The sequence below is a fragment of the Mus musculus genome, chromosome 6 (assembly GCF_000001635.26).
Source record: "Mus musculus strain C57BL/6J chromosome 6, GRCm38.p6 C57BL/6J".
Classification (NCBI taxonomy): domain Eukaryota; kingdom Metazoa; phylum Chordata; class Mammalia; order Rodentia; family Muridae; genus Mus; species Mus musculus.
The window spans coordinates 100,727,040-100,741,486 of NC_000072.6; the positions used below are offsets into that span (position 1 = coordinate 100,727,040).

Genomic DNA, 14,447 nt, shown 5'->3' on the forward strand with positions numbered 1-14,447 from the left:
GTTGGTGTGGCAAGGCATTTGAAGATGTTTCTAGCATTTTGTTCTCAACTCATAAGGTAGTGTTAACTATATGGTTACTGGCTAGAAATCCTGAGTTGTCAACTGTACATATCTATAGTTTGTAAAGAGAACAAAACAACCCAGACAGATTCTTGATGCTCCTTGTTTGGTGTGGAGGCTGTGAGGGGACGATGCCTTTTGGAGGGGGCCGTAGCTCAGGGCGTGCACTGTGAGGCTGGACCTGTTGATACTGTGGTGGGCATCCATTTAGCTTCAGGTTGTCCTGTGTTTGTATATAGTGGCATAGCATTCTGCTGACATTCTCAGTTGTGGGAAGTGGGAGGGGTCAGCTGGCCTGAGAAGTGTTTGGAGTTTTTTCTTTAGTTAAGTGCATTAGGTTTATGACTTTTTAAAGAAACTGTAGCAGTCATCATTGTCAGCAAAGCAAAGAACTACTGCATCAATGGAAGTTCAGTAACTCTCTGTACCTAAACGCAATTTGCAATGTTCTGTTATTTTTTTTTTTGTATGTTTAGAATGCTGAAGTGTTTTTGAAGTTAAATAAACAGTATTACATTTTTAAAACTAAAAAGAAAACAAGAAAAAGAAAAAGAAAAAGAAAAAGAAGAAGAAATGCAGCTTCAGGACTGGAGAGATGGCTCCACCTTTGAGAGGGTGTGTGTTGCTTTTGCAGAGGACCAGAGTAAAGTTCACAGCACCCAAGCACCCATAGCAGGTGGCTCACAGCTGCCTGCAACTCCAGTTCCAGAGGATCAACATTGCTGCTGGCCTTTGCTGGCACCTATTCATACTTTCTCTCTCTCTCTCTCTCTCTCTCTCTCTCTCTCTCTCTCTCTCTCTCTCACACACACACACACACACACACACACACACATTGCCTCTGGCCTTTGCTGGCACCTATACACACACACACACACTCACACACTCATATACTGACACACAGAGACACACTCTGACACACAGAGAGATAACTCACTCAAAGACACACACACACATTGCCTCTGGCCTTTGCTGGCACCTATACACATACACACTCACACACTCATATACTGACACACAGAGACACACTCTGACACACAGACACACGCATACACACAGACACACACTCACACACAGAGAGATACACACACAGACACACACTCACACAAAGACACACTCATATATAGACACACAATGACACACTCTCACACACACAGACACACACACAGACACATACAGACTCACTCAAAGACACACATACACACACAGACACGCACTCACACACACTCACACAGAGACAGATACTCATACACAGACACTCACACACACACAGATACAGACACACAGAGAGACATACTCACACATACACACCAAGACACACATTCAGACACTCACATTCACATAAATAAAAATGAATTTATCTATGAAAGAAAGAAATACAGCTTTTAGTCAGCCTCCAGAAATAACTGCCATCCTGTACTGGACTGTCCCATTCTTGTTGGCATACTTTATTTTCACTCCATACACATCTGCTAATAAGATACAACACTTTCTTTTTCTTTTATTTAAGGGCAAGATGGTTCATTTCAAAATAAAAACAAATGAAAAAAAAAAACAGTACCACACTGTCATGTGGCCAGCAGACCTGTGATAATGGCCATTCTCTTGGGTATTAACATTGTAGTATTTTTAGATGCTGAAATGTGTCAGTGGGACCAAGAACATTAGAGAATAAAAATCTTGGATGAAAATTGACACCACTGGGGGCCCTGTGTTCCATCCTATAGATGATTGTGAGCATCCACTTTTGTATTTGCCAGGCACTGGCATAGCCTCACACGAGACAGCTACATCAGGGTTCTTTTAGCGAAATCTTGCTGGCCTATGCAATAGTGTCTGGGTTTGGTGGCTGATTATGGGATGGATCCCCAGGTGGGGCAGTCTCTGGATGGTCCATGCTTTCGTCTTAACTCCAAACTTTGTCTCTGTAACTCCTTCCATGGGTATTTTGTTCCCTATTCTAAGGAGGAATGAAGTATCCACACGTTGGTCTTCCTTCTTCTTGATTTTCTTGTGTTTTGCGAATTGTATCTTGGGTATTCTAAGTTTCTGGGCTAATATTCACTTATCAGTGAGTGCATATCAAGTGACTTCTTAAGTACCCAAGGAGCTGAAGGGGTCTTCAACCCTATAGATGGGACAACAATATGAACTAACCAGCACCCCCAGAGCTTGTGTCTCTAGCTGTATATGTAGCAGAAGATAGCCTAGTCGGCCATCATTGGGAAGAGAGGCCCCTTGGTCTTGCAAACTTTATATGCCCCAGTACAGGGGAATGCTAGGGCCAAGAAGTGGGAGTGGGTGGGTAGGGGAGCAGGGTGGGGCGGGGAGGGTATAGGGAATTTTCGGGATAGCATTTGAAATGTAAATAAAGAAAATATCTAAAAGAAAGAAAGGAAGAAAGAAAGAAAGAAAGAAAGAAAGAAAGAGAAAAAGAAAGAAAGAAAGAAAGAAAGAAAGAAAGAAAGAAAGAAAGGAAGGAAGGAAGGAAGGAAGGAAGGAAGAGAAAAGAAAATTGACACCAGTAAGTCTGGTGCCTTAACCCACGAAATTCATTTACACAAAGATGCTCACACTCATACACATTTAAAGTCCCAGGAATCAGTGACATCATGCTATGACAACACTTGTTTTTAAGAAAAATCTGAATGTGCTTATCCTGTTTCGTTCTTCTCAGACTTCTTCATTTCCTCTTAGACCTTATGCTGGAGCAGGCGGGCCTGGTTTATTCTTTTTCACTGCTGTATGGTATTCCATGCTCTCAGCATGGCAAATATGTTGGTGACTTTCATGGTCATCAGTTCATTTAAAAAAACAAAAAAAAACAAAAACAGATCTGTTCTGCATGTTCTAGTATGGGATTGTGCAAACACACGAGAGTTTCTGCAGGTTATTCAAGTAGGAGTCTATGTGGAAGAACAGGCCGTATGTCCATCTTTATACCCGCTAACGTGACATATGCCAATTTCCACTGTTTTGTATCCAAGCTGCCTGTTCCCTCACCCCATCCATTGGGGAAGCTCATCAAGTTTACCTTTTCATTTATTTTGTTATCTTTCCTAGTCTAAAATAATGAATTTACTTAAATTTGTATGTCCCAGCTTCCTGAGGTTCATACTCATCACCCATGCAGAAGTTCAGCGTATGAAGCTGAGCAGAGTGGACTCCTTGTTCAGGGGTGGGGAAGGTGCTCGTGGTTCAGGTACTGAGGATGGAACGGAAGTTCTCTTGCATGCTAGCAGGTGCGTTACCAGCGCACTGCATTCCAGCCCCATCTGTAACATCAGCTTCCAAATACAGGGCACATTTTAACCAGCTGTTCACATTGGGTCTTGTAGCATTTTTAAAAACGTGTACGTGCACTTGTGTGTGTGTGAGAGAGAGAGAGAGAGAGACAGGCAGGCAGAGACAGAGAGAAAGAGAAAGATAGAGAGAGGACACATATGTGGAGATAAGAGAACAGTTTGCAGGAGTTTAGGAGTTGGCTCCCTTCTTGTGCCAAGTGGTTCCAGGGACTCAAACTCAGGTCCTAGGGTGTGGCTGCAAGAAACATCTTGGAGACCATAGAGCATTATGGGCCTCTTGGCTGGTGCCTTAACTGTGCTTTAATCATCATCTTAGTGTTGTTCAGATCAACTTTCCTCTTGTCCACATAAGTTAGCTATTTGGGAATTGGTTTGAAAATGGGCGTGGCGCCTCCATGAAGAATAGGAAGACCACAGGCGGAGGGGTGGAGTCCAAGTGGCTTCCAGGCTCATCCTGATTTAGCTTTCTCTCAACCACAGTCTCCAGAGATTCTCTGGACCCACTCCTTGAAGCCACTGATGGATTTCTTGTCGGGAAGGCCTGTTCTCTCTTGTACAGTGTCACACTGCACAGTCACTGATGGGCTCCCGCTCTGTCAGCACCCACTTCAGGACTCTGCAAGACACTTAGGAATCGTCACTCTCCCAATGTGTGCGTACATGTGTGCATGGGAACATGTGTGCACAGGAGCGTGTGTGTAGGGGAATGTGTGTATATGCATGCAGGCCAGAAGACAAACTTGGCTGTTGTTGCTCAAGATCCATCCAACTTTCTTCTTTTTTTCCTGAGACAGTTCCTTGCTCACCTGGAACTGGACAAATGGGCTGGGCTGGCTGGCTGTGGAGTCCCTAGGGACCCACCTTTGCCTCCCCAGTGCTGGGACTGCAAGGGGTAACACCATGCCTGGCTTTTCTTACACGGGTTCTAAGGATCACATTGAGGTCCTCAAGATTGCCAGGCAAGCACCACAGCAACTAAGCTCTGTTGCCTTCTCAGGGTTATTTCTCTTCCTCCCTCGTCCTCTGAATCTATTTGCTCACCTCTATTCTAGAATACTCTCTTGAACATAGTAGGTCTTCAATAAAGACTGGTGGATAAAGGAATGGGTGGCCGTTAGTGAAGATCAAAGAGAGAAGAACATTCTAGAGAGAGAAATAGGATGAAGGAATTGAATGAGTCGGCATGTGTCAAGTCCTAGAAATGGCACTGCATGGCCTGAATCACAACCATGAGTGGGACGAGAAGTGTGACAGAGTGTGCTGATTGGTGGCCATCCACCCAGGTGTATGGATGGCAGTCGGGAGATGAACTGAGGATCCCTGGTTGACAGTTTGTGCTTGATCTAAAAGCCAGTCAAGGCTCACGTGATTCTAATAGGAAAAATAACAAGTCTGACATCCTGGAATCCCCACCTTCCCACCCCCACCCATAAAGACAGCACATAATTTGGGGTGTAGAGATAAGGCTGGAGATGGACAGACCTCCCAGAGCGCTGTCATGGTAATAGGGGAGAGAAGTCAGTGGTCACATCTGAAGAGCAAAAGGGGCTGAAGAGAAGCGAGCAAATTACAAAGATACCATCTTTCCCTGTGACCCCCCAAAGTTAGTGAAATCCAAGAACTGGCTGCATCTAGCCTGCGCTGAGCCACCAGGCCGTGCTCTCTGCCAAGGGTGCTCTTAAGTAATCAAACTGGAACCCATTCCAGGGAGCTCCACCCACAAGTTCAACTTCCCTTTTAATAAAAGCAAAATCTGGACCGAGCCTGCAAGTTCGCCAGCGCAGCGGGGCCAGCCTGCAGAGTAAACTGGGAGGTTTTTGGAAGGAAGGTGGCGTTTGACATCCAAGTTCCCGTGCTTTCCAAGTCTTTTGTGCGAGTAAATTGCTTTCATTTGTCTCAGGGCACCTTTTTCCAGCCCAACTTCTTCCAGCTTGCTTGCAAATGTTTCTCAGTGGTGCATTTGAGGTTTGGCGTCATCTCGCTAGCTGGGACCAATCTTTTATTCCTAGGAAATAGCTAGATGATGATCCTAGACTCTTGGATCCCATTTCTCTTCCCAGCTGTTCATTCGGTATTAGATACCTTCGTGTTCACAGGTTTGCCCACCTCCCCCCTGCCTGCATCTTGTTAAGAGGAGTCTCATACCCACCACCTCACCCTTCCTTGGCCAGACAATTAGGATTAACACCTGTTTCTTTAAGACTATCCTGGGACAAAATGGGAGCGGGGGCATGTGGGTTGTTCCGTTCCCTCACCTCCTGGGATTGCACGTGATTGCAGCCAACAGTCACGCATTCCACCGCATCCTAAAAACCTCCAGATGATGAGAGTATCATGTTTCGAGGTTCACATGGGAAAGCCACAACCCACCCTCCTCCTGTTCAAGTTGCATGGAATCTAATTTCCATGGCCCTGTGCAAGTGGGAGCCCCACAGCCCCTAGTCAGCTGTCGGAGTTTGGAAATGCTATTTCCAAACACAGTCCTGTAGGCAGCCAGCAGGCACTAGACAGCTGAGTTCTGGCAGAAAATGTCCCAGACACCTATAGCCATCCAAACGGTGACTCATCTCATTATGGCTAGGATAAATATGGGAATAAATGGTGTTTTTCTACAAGCAGGAAGAATTGTCAAAATGCTTATCACTTTATAAAATATAACAGATTGTGCCTGGTCATGTTTTGAAATGTTCCATCCAACCATTCAGTGGGGCTTTTTCTTTTTTTTATTTTTTTAAGTTCAGCTTGTTTTTTTTTTTCTTCTTCTTCTTCTTTCTAGGAGGCCTGGGGAAACGAGGAGCTTGCACTCTGTGCCACCCGAACTCTGGATTCACCTGGCCGTGGTGGCCTGTGGCAACCGGCTGGAGGAAACTCTGGTCATGCTCAAGTCAGCTGTGCTTTTCAGCCACAGGAAGATGCGCTTTCACATCTTCACAGAAGATGCTCTGAAGCCCGAGTTTGATAAACAGGTGACGCAGGCTAAACCGAGGCACAGTGTTTTATGGGAGGGCCATGAGCCCAAAGTGGACCTGCTACAGATGCAGTTCCCAGTTCACGGCTGGGGCTGGCTGCATGCTCAGTTGTAGGAGTTGGATCCTTGGCTCAGAAGGTCCCTTCACTTGCAAGTGTGTGATTCAGAGATGGGCTGGGGAGATGGCTCCGTTTCTGAAGGGCTCGCTGAGCATGAGAGCCTGTGTTTGGGTCTCCATAACCCACCATCGCATGTGTCTGTAATATGGTGTCCCTAAGGTGAGATGGGAAGTAGAGACAGGAGACTGTACAGAAGCTCATGGGCCAGAAAGTCTGGCTTGTGCAGCTGCAAACAGCAGACCCTGCCTCAAACAAGATGGAAGGTAGGAACCAACACCCAAGGTTGCCCAACAACCTTGTGTTGTATGGCGTGGGTGTGTATCCAGATATACATATATCAACACACAATAAACACGCATACACATACATAATTTTTTTTAATTGTGGCAATCATGTGCTCCTTTTAAACATATTGTGAGCATGTGAGCAAATAACATGGTGTTTTGTCTGTGCTGGGTTATTAAAACGATCCATCCTCCGGGACAAATAGCTTATTTTTATGTATTGATGAGAGACTAACAAGTAGCAGGTTCAAGAGAAAAGATCCCAGAATTATCGAGGATAGAAGATAGAGTCCCTACTGCCCTCCAGTCTCATGTAAGAGATGGCAGAGTTAATAATTTGGGGAACTTCTGCCATGTTTTCCTCTGTACCCAGAAGTGAGTATTTGCTTCTCTGTTTCTCTGTGTAGACGCGCACAAATGTTTACTCACGTGCACACACACACTCACGTGCACACATACATAGGTAGATCAGGGCTATGCTTTCCTGGACTCTCAGCCTAGAGGCCACGCCAGCCTTGTTCCAGGTCGCTTCTCCAACACCCTCACCTCCTTTTTAGCAACTGTGGAGAGTTTGTTATGCCGCTGGGTCTCTATTTGGCTCGTCCCTCTCTGAGTTTTGACCCACGCAGAAGAGCTGCAGCAAAGGCAGTTCCCTCAGGAGAGGCCCTGCCTGACCGCAGCAGGCCAGGCTTTGTTTACCTTGGAAGTTTTCTCCTGTACTAAGGTCTGGCACAGGTGGACCCTATTTTGCTTTGTTTCTGCTGACTGAGGCAACAGTCCTGCATCCTGTCACCAGGCTAGCGGAGCTCCCGGGAATGCCAAAAGCAATATATTGGGAAGAGAAAGACTAACAACAGAAAACTAGAGGTCAAGCTAGGTTTCCTAAGGGGAAAAGTCACCTTGAGATGTCACCAATAGAAGCTAGGAACCCTTAGCCTTAGGGCTTTGGAGTCAATTGGAACAATGCCTTGTGAAATGCCTCAGGGGAGAGGGCAGTGGAAAGATTGGAACCCTCCCAATTATCTGTTCTAAAGTGGTGCTGTAAGGGAAAGTACGGTGATAATATTCAGATTATAGTAATTATGGCAGCTGATGATTACTGATTTCCTCTCACAACGTTTTACAGGAAGGAACTCTGTCTATTTTCTTTTTATTCCGCTAATATAATACTTAAGGCTAGGTACCATTCTAAAGAAAGGAGGTTCGTGTAACTCATAGCTATGGTTCAGGTATCATCTTAGTTGTAAGGATCTTTGGCTGATGAGGTGGGGCACAAGGTGCCCTACCATAGCAGAACATCATATTGCCAAACAAGGATGCAGAGAGAAGCCAGGGTGTGGCGGGGCTTGATCTTTTATAATGGTACTCTTGTGAGAATTAACTCAAGAGTCCATCAAGAACAACCTCCATCCCAGCCACCTAAACAACTCCTTTTAGACATCACCTTTAACCTTTGCTGCACTGAGGACCAGGCTCCTGACACATGAACTTGTTGGGTATGAACTCAAACTGTAGCAGACTGAGAAAACCCACGAGTCAGAGAGCTTTGTTGGTCCATTCACACTAAATGTCAGGTTAAGCTTACTGATTCAGGTGTGAGTGGCACGCCCCACAACTCCATACACCCTCCTGAGCCATTGAACAAAGAACTCACATTCAAAACTTGGTTCTCTGAAGTGGAAACGTGAGGGTTCTTTGGAGAGTCCATTGTGTTGGGTGGTGTTTTGCTGTGGCTTACACATGAGGAAGTGTTCTCCTGAAGGGGACACAGGTGAAAGACTAAGGCAGACTCATGAAGGAACGCTTCACTGAAGCAGACACAGGAGAGAGGATGTTCTGCTAAAGCAAGCATGTGAAAGGACACATGATGGAGGGTCCTTTGCTAATGACACACGTGTATTGGTCTGCCTTACTTTGTGTAGTTGAGCTGTATTTGTCGGGACTCCTCAGACTTGGGCTTATTGGATGCATGTGTTAAGGCAAGACAAGTGCTGAGGACACATGGAGGACACATGATCTTTGGAGGGCATAAATAGGACTCAACAAAGTGGGATAGAGAGCTTGGCTTGCTTGTACAGCTAACTGTGCAATGCTTGTGGGTCTCCTGTCTTCTCCTCTCTTGCTTCCCTAAGAGAGACACAGCCGAAAACTTCTCCTGATGTTCCTCCTGGTCCCTCCTGCTGGCTTAGGCCAAGGCTGAGGCCTGGCAGTCTCTACTAGGTCCTGTCACCATTGTTGTTAACCTGACTCTATTGAACTGGCCTGCTGGCGTATCCATGAAATGTTTGCAAGTGGATTGAGCTGCTGCTGCCTGCTATCATCTGTGAACTGAACTGCCGATTTCCAGACAACACAAATGGGAAGTTGCTCCAAAGAACCTTTCTAATCAGGTGTGAGCTGTTTCAAGTGAGCTGTAGTGATGGCCCCTGCAGAGCTCAGGGCCTTGCACGCTGATGCTTCTCTCCCATGGGGACTAACTGGTCCACTTGGCCTTGGCTCTAGATCAGGACCTGAAGGGCACTACTCATTCACCTGTATGCACCAGCTAGAGCGCTATTGGCCCGTCACAGTCCCCAGGATGCTAGTTTAGGGAAGAGACAGACTGGAGCATCATAAGGACCACACCTTTTGCTCCTTCTGTGTGACAGTGACATGAATGTCTTCTCCTGTCCAGAAACAGCTATGGACCATCTTTTTTTTTTTTTTAATTCTTTTTATTTTTATTTTTTTTATTTATTTTATTTTATTACATATTTTCCTCAATTACATTTCCAATGCTACCCCAAAAGTCCCCCATACCCTCCCCCCCACTTCCCTACCCACTCATTCTCATTTTTTTGGCCCTGGCGTTCCCCTGTACTGCGGGCATATACAGTTTGCGTGTCCAATGGGCCTCTCTTTCCAGTGATGGCAGACTAGGCCATCTTTTGATACATATGCAGCTAGAGTCAAGAGCTCTGGGGTACTGGTTAGTTCATAATGTTGTTCCACCTATAGGGTTGTGTTGAGCGCGCCCCCAACTCGCCAGCAAGAACGACGCTGCTACAGGATCCTTCTGCACACGTTTATTCAGTCCTATTTCTTCTTTCTCTATATCTCCCTTGTTTATATCTCCCTTGTTTATATCTCCCTTGTTTATATCTCCCTTGTTTATATCTCCCCTGTTTGTATCTCCCTTGTTTATATATCTCCCCACTAATAGTAATCCTCTCTCGAATAATAATCCTCCCTCTAACCCGGGCCTCTCACTCTTCTATACTCTCAGTTCACATCCACGCACAGCAGGCCACGCCACCTCACCAGGCACGCAGCTTCAGCTAATCAGGGCAGCAGGGGCAAATCTCCACCAAATTGGATTCACCGGTATCCTGGTGCACCTGCGCAGCTCTCAAGATGTTTGTGGCTTATATGAGGAAGTCAGGTGCAAGTCATACGACTTAGCTACAGTCCCTGGCGCCTTTGGGACTGCCGCCACACCTGCTCCCCACAATTCCCCCTTTTTTCTTTTTTGGCAGAGAGAATGTCTGTAGATAGCCCCCCGCAGCCATGTCCCTTACCCGTCCTTGGGTGACAAACAGCATTGGTTTGATCCCTGTCTTAGGTTGGTGACATGCCCAGGGAGTGTTATCACTGACTACCTCTCTATTATGCCAAGCCACTCCTGGGGAGATTGTGTTTTGCTTGCGGCAGGTGCATCAAAAGGCCAGGATGTTACTTAACCTATGGCCAGATCTTAATTGCTGCAAGCAAGCCTCATGGGTGAAGGTAGTGGTCTGATCCCCAGTGTGCAAGCATAGGGGCCCTACACAAAACCATCCCTTAGGCTCATCACCCAGAGAGGTCTTGGCCAGCTCCCGTGTCGTTTTTCCTGGGGGAAGGGAACTAGGACACTGAACCTTCATGCAATCAGACATGCCTTCCACAGGATGCCAACAGCAGCTATCCTCTGTGCAGTGCTTAGCCTCGCACCCCACGGCATAACGCAGCATAATTTCTTTTAGAGCGGCAAACCGAATCTGAGGAGATTGTCCCGCCTCCACTGCAGCAAAAGCCTACGCTACCATGGCGAAAGTGCGGGCCGCACACTCTGCACCTAACACATGTGCCAAACACAAAACACACACACACTATAACAAGCATACATCCCAGGGCTCTCATCCCCGCTCATCTTCCCTGAAGCAAGGGATAGATAGCCAGAGGGGCTATATCTTTAAGGGGAATTCAGGGATCAAAAAGGCATGGAAAAATGTGAACGTCATGTCGAGCTGGTATCGGCTTCTGGAACACTGAAAGGATCTCCCATCTTGGCTCCATCGTTTGTGCTTGTGGGACCATCCACCACATCCACAGGGGCAACTGGATCAGGAGCCTCATTCTTGCAGCGTCTCACCAACCTCTCCAGCACCCAAAGAGGTTCCGTCTGGTCCTGTGGAAACACACAAACAGACCCTCTCGCCCACATCAACACCGGAGCTACTCGATCCCCAGGGGAGATGGACACAATACCTTGTGGTAATGAGACCATAACCTCAATGACCTGTGTGTCCATCTGGGGAGTCAATATGAGAGTCAAGTTTTCACTAACTTCCCCTCTGTTAGGCAATGATTTCCGTGCCCTTATGGCAATCTGATTTACCTGCTTAAACACCTGCACTGGATATCCTGACTGTTGTTGTGCAAATCAACCTTGACCAAGCAGCATATCCCTATCCCATGCAAATTCAGCTTGATCAGTGAAAATAGGACATCCCAGCAAGGAGAATCTATCCTCTTTCCAGACCTCCGGACAGAAGGTCTGCCTACAGGTGGCTGCTGAGGAGGCATAGGGAGGCGGCACAAAAGCTAATTCGCCTTCCTCCTCCACCTCGGCTCTTTTGTTTTGTCCTTTCTGTCCACCTGATAACACTGTGTCTCCTTTCTTTTTCCTTTTTCTTTTTAAGCCCTTCTCCTCTTCCGACATACTTTCTTGTTGCTCTGTAAGGATTTTCTGACCTGTCTTGACTGCCTCTACACACAGTTTCAAACAGTAACAGAGTCCATATATCAGAACAAACAAGACCAAAACTATCAGACCTACCCACACAGGGTCAATGGGAGAAAAAAGCATAACTACTCAGCGAGGATCTATTGATCACTACACTGAGGTTATCATAGTTCCTTAACTTGTCCCCAAACTGGGAACCTTAACTTGTCCCAAAGCCGGGAACCTTTCGTTACCTTGTGCCTGCTTCCTGGCAACTTTATGCTCGCCTCTCTTTTATCCGAGGTCCTTCCCAAACTCCTGGGGTCGCAAGTTTCACTCACCGTGAACTTACCCTGCCGGCAACCACTGACTGCTGAAAGTTCTGAACTCAGTGGGGGAGTCGGTTCCCCGTACGGGCCACCAATTGTCGCGCCTGCTCTCGACCAGCAAGAACGATGCGACCACCAGTCCTTCTAACAGCAGTTTATTCCGTCTTCATCTTTCTTCTTTCTCTTCATCAGTACCGTTCCCCAGCTGAAGAGTTCTGAATCCACGCCGGATCCTTCTCAACAGTCTGTTTTACAGGAACTTTTATTAACCACTCCTTCCCCGTGATGCAGTTCTGAATCCTCCCTGTAGCAGGGGGTCTTCGCTCATGCCTGAAGATGTTTCTTTTCCCGGGTTTTCTCGTCCCAGGTCTTCTCGTCCCGTCCCGAGTTTTTCTTCCCGGGTTTCGGCACCACTTGTTGAGCGCGCCCCCAACTCGCCAGCAAGAACGACGCTGCTACAGGATCCTTCTGCACACGTTTATTCAGTCCTATTTCTTCTTTCTCTATATCTCCCTTGTTTATATCTCCCTTGTTTATATCTCCCTTGTTTATATCTCCCTTGTTTTTATATCTCCCCTGTTTGTATCTCCCTTGTTTATATATCTCCCCACTAATAGTAATCCTCTCTCGAATAATAATCCTCCCTCTAACCCGGGCCTCTCACTCTTCTATACTCTCAGTTCACATCCACGCACAGCAGGCCACGCCACCTCACCAGGCACGCAGCTTCAGCTAATCAGGGCAGCAGGGGCAAATCTCCACCAAATTGGATTCACCGGTATCCTGGTGCACCTGCGCAGCTCTCAAGATGTTTGTGGCTTATATGAGGAAGTCAGGTGCAAGTCATACGACTTAGCTACAGTCCCTGGCGCCTTTGGGACTGCCGCCACACCTGCTCCCCACAGGGTTGCAGATCTCTTTAGCTCCTTGGGTACTTTCTCTAGCTCCTCCATTGGGAGCCCTGTGATCCATTCAATAGCTGACTGTGAGCATCTACTTCTGTGTTTGCTAGGCCCCGGCATAGTCTCACAAGAGAGAGCTACATCTGGGTCCTTTCGATAAAATCTTGCTAGTGTATGCAATGGTGTCAGCGTTTGGAAGCTGATTATGGGATGGATCCCTGCATATGGCAATCACTAGATGATCCATACTTTCATCACAGCTCCAAATTTTGTCTCTGTAACTCCTTCCATGGGTGTTTTGTTCCCATTTCTAAGAAAGGGTAAAGTGTCCACACTTTGGTCTTCGTTCTTCTTGAATTTCATGCATTTGGCAAGTTGTATCTTATATCTTGGGTATCCTAAGTTTCTGGGCTAATATCCACTTATCAGTGAGTACATATTGTGCGAGTTCCTTTGTGATTGGGTTACTTCACTCAGGATGATACCCTCCAGGTCCATCCATTTGCCTAGGAATTTCATAAATTCATTTTTTAATAGCTGAGTAGTATTCCATTGTGTAAATGTACCACATTTTCTGTATTCATTCCTCTGTTGAGGGGCATCTGGGTTCTTTCCAGCTTCTGGCTATTATAAATAAGGCTGCTATGAACATAGTGGAGCATGTGTCCTTCTTACCCGTTGGGACATCTTCTGGATATATGCCCAGGAGAGGTATTGCTGGATCCTCCGGTAGTACTATGTCCAATTTTCTGAGGAACCGCCAGACTGATTTCCAGAGTGGTTGTACAAGCTTGCAATCCCACCAACAATGGAGGAGTGTTCCTCTTTCTCCACATCCTCGCCAGCATCTGCTGTCACCTGAATTTTTGATCTTAGCCATTCTGACTGGTGTGAGGTGGAATCTCAGGGTTGTTTTGATTTACATTTCCCTGATGATTAAGGATGTTGAACATTTTTTCAGGTGCTTCTCTGCCATTCGGTATTCCTCAGGTGAGAATTCTTTGTTCAGTTCTGAGCCCCATTTTTTTAATGGGGTTATTTGATTTTCTGAAGTTCACCTTCTTGAGTTCTTTATATATGTTGGATATTAGTCCCCTATCTGATTTAGGATAGGTAAAGATGCTATGGACCATCTTAACTGTGTAGCCTTAGCAATGCTCATACAGAAGAATGGAGGAAAACTGGCCATAGATGAACATTAGCCGTCACACAGAGTCCTAGTGACATCTCCTACGTGCTGGATGCTGAGTGCTGAGTTGCACTTTTGGCTAGATATTGCATAAGGGAAGGGATATGTGTATGACCATATCTGTGTGGCCAACTGTTCCTTCTTCAAATACATTCCTTCTGTGCTAGCCTGACACTGTAGACCAGGAGCACCAGGTGGAGTGGAAGGGGGCCATGCCTGAGAGTTTTGCTGTCTCTCTTGGGTTAGCAGCTCTGGGTGAGGTCCACTGCTATCTGTGTAGTCCTTGGAGAGTCTCACATGACAAGGCGTGAAGTCTCTTTGCCTTTGC

General features: G+C 46.4%; 1 protein-coding gene across 2 annotated transcripts in view; it reads left to right on the forward strand.

The window, feature by feature from the left end:
- Gxylt2 (glucoside xylosyltransferase 2) overlaps positions 1–14,447 on the forward strand; it is a 106,217-nt gene that overhangs the window by 22,368 nt on the left and 69,402 nt on the right. For both annotated transcript variants that reach the window (XM_006506007.4, NM_198612.2), the window contains exon 2: positions 6,142–6,331. In XM_006506007.4, coding sequence (XP_006506070.1) covers positions 6,142–6,331 — 190 coding nt within the window. The remainder of the gene's footprint in view (positions 1–6,141; positions 6,332–14,447) is intronic.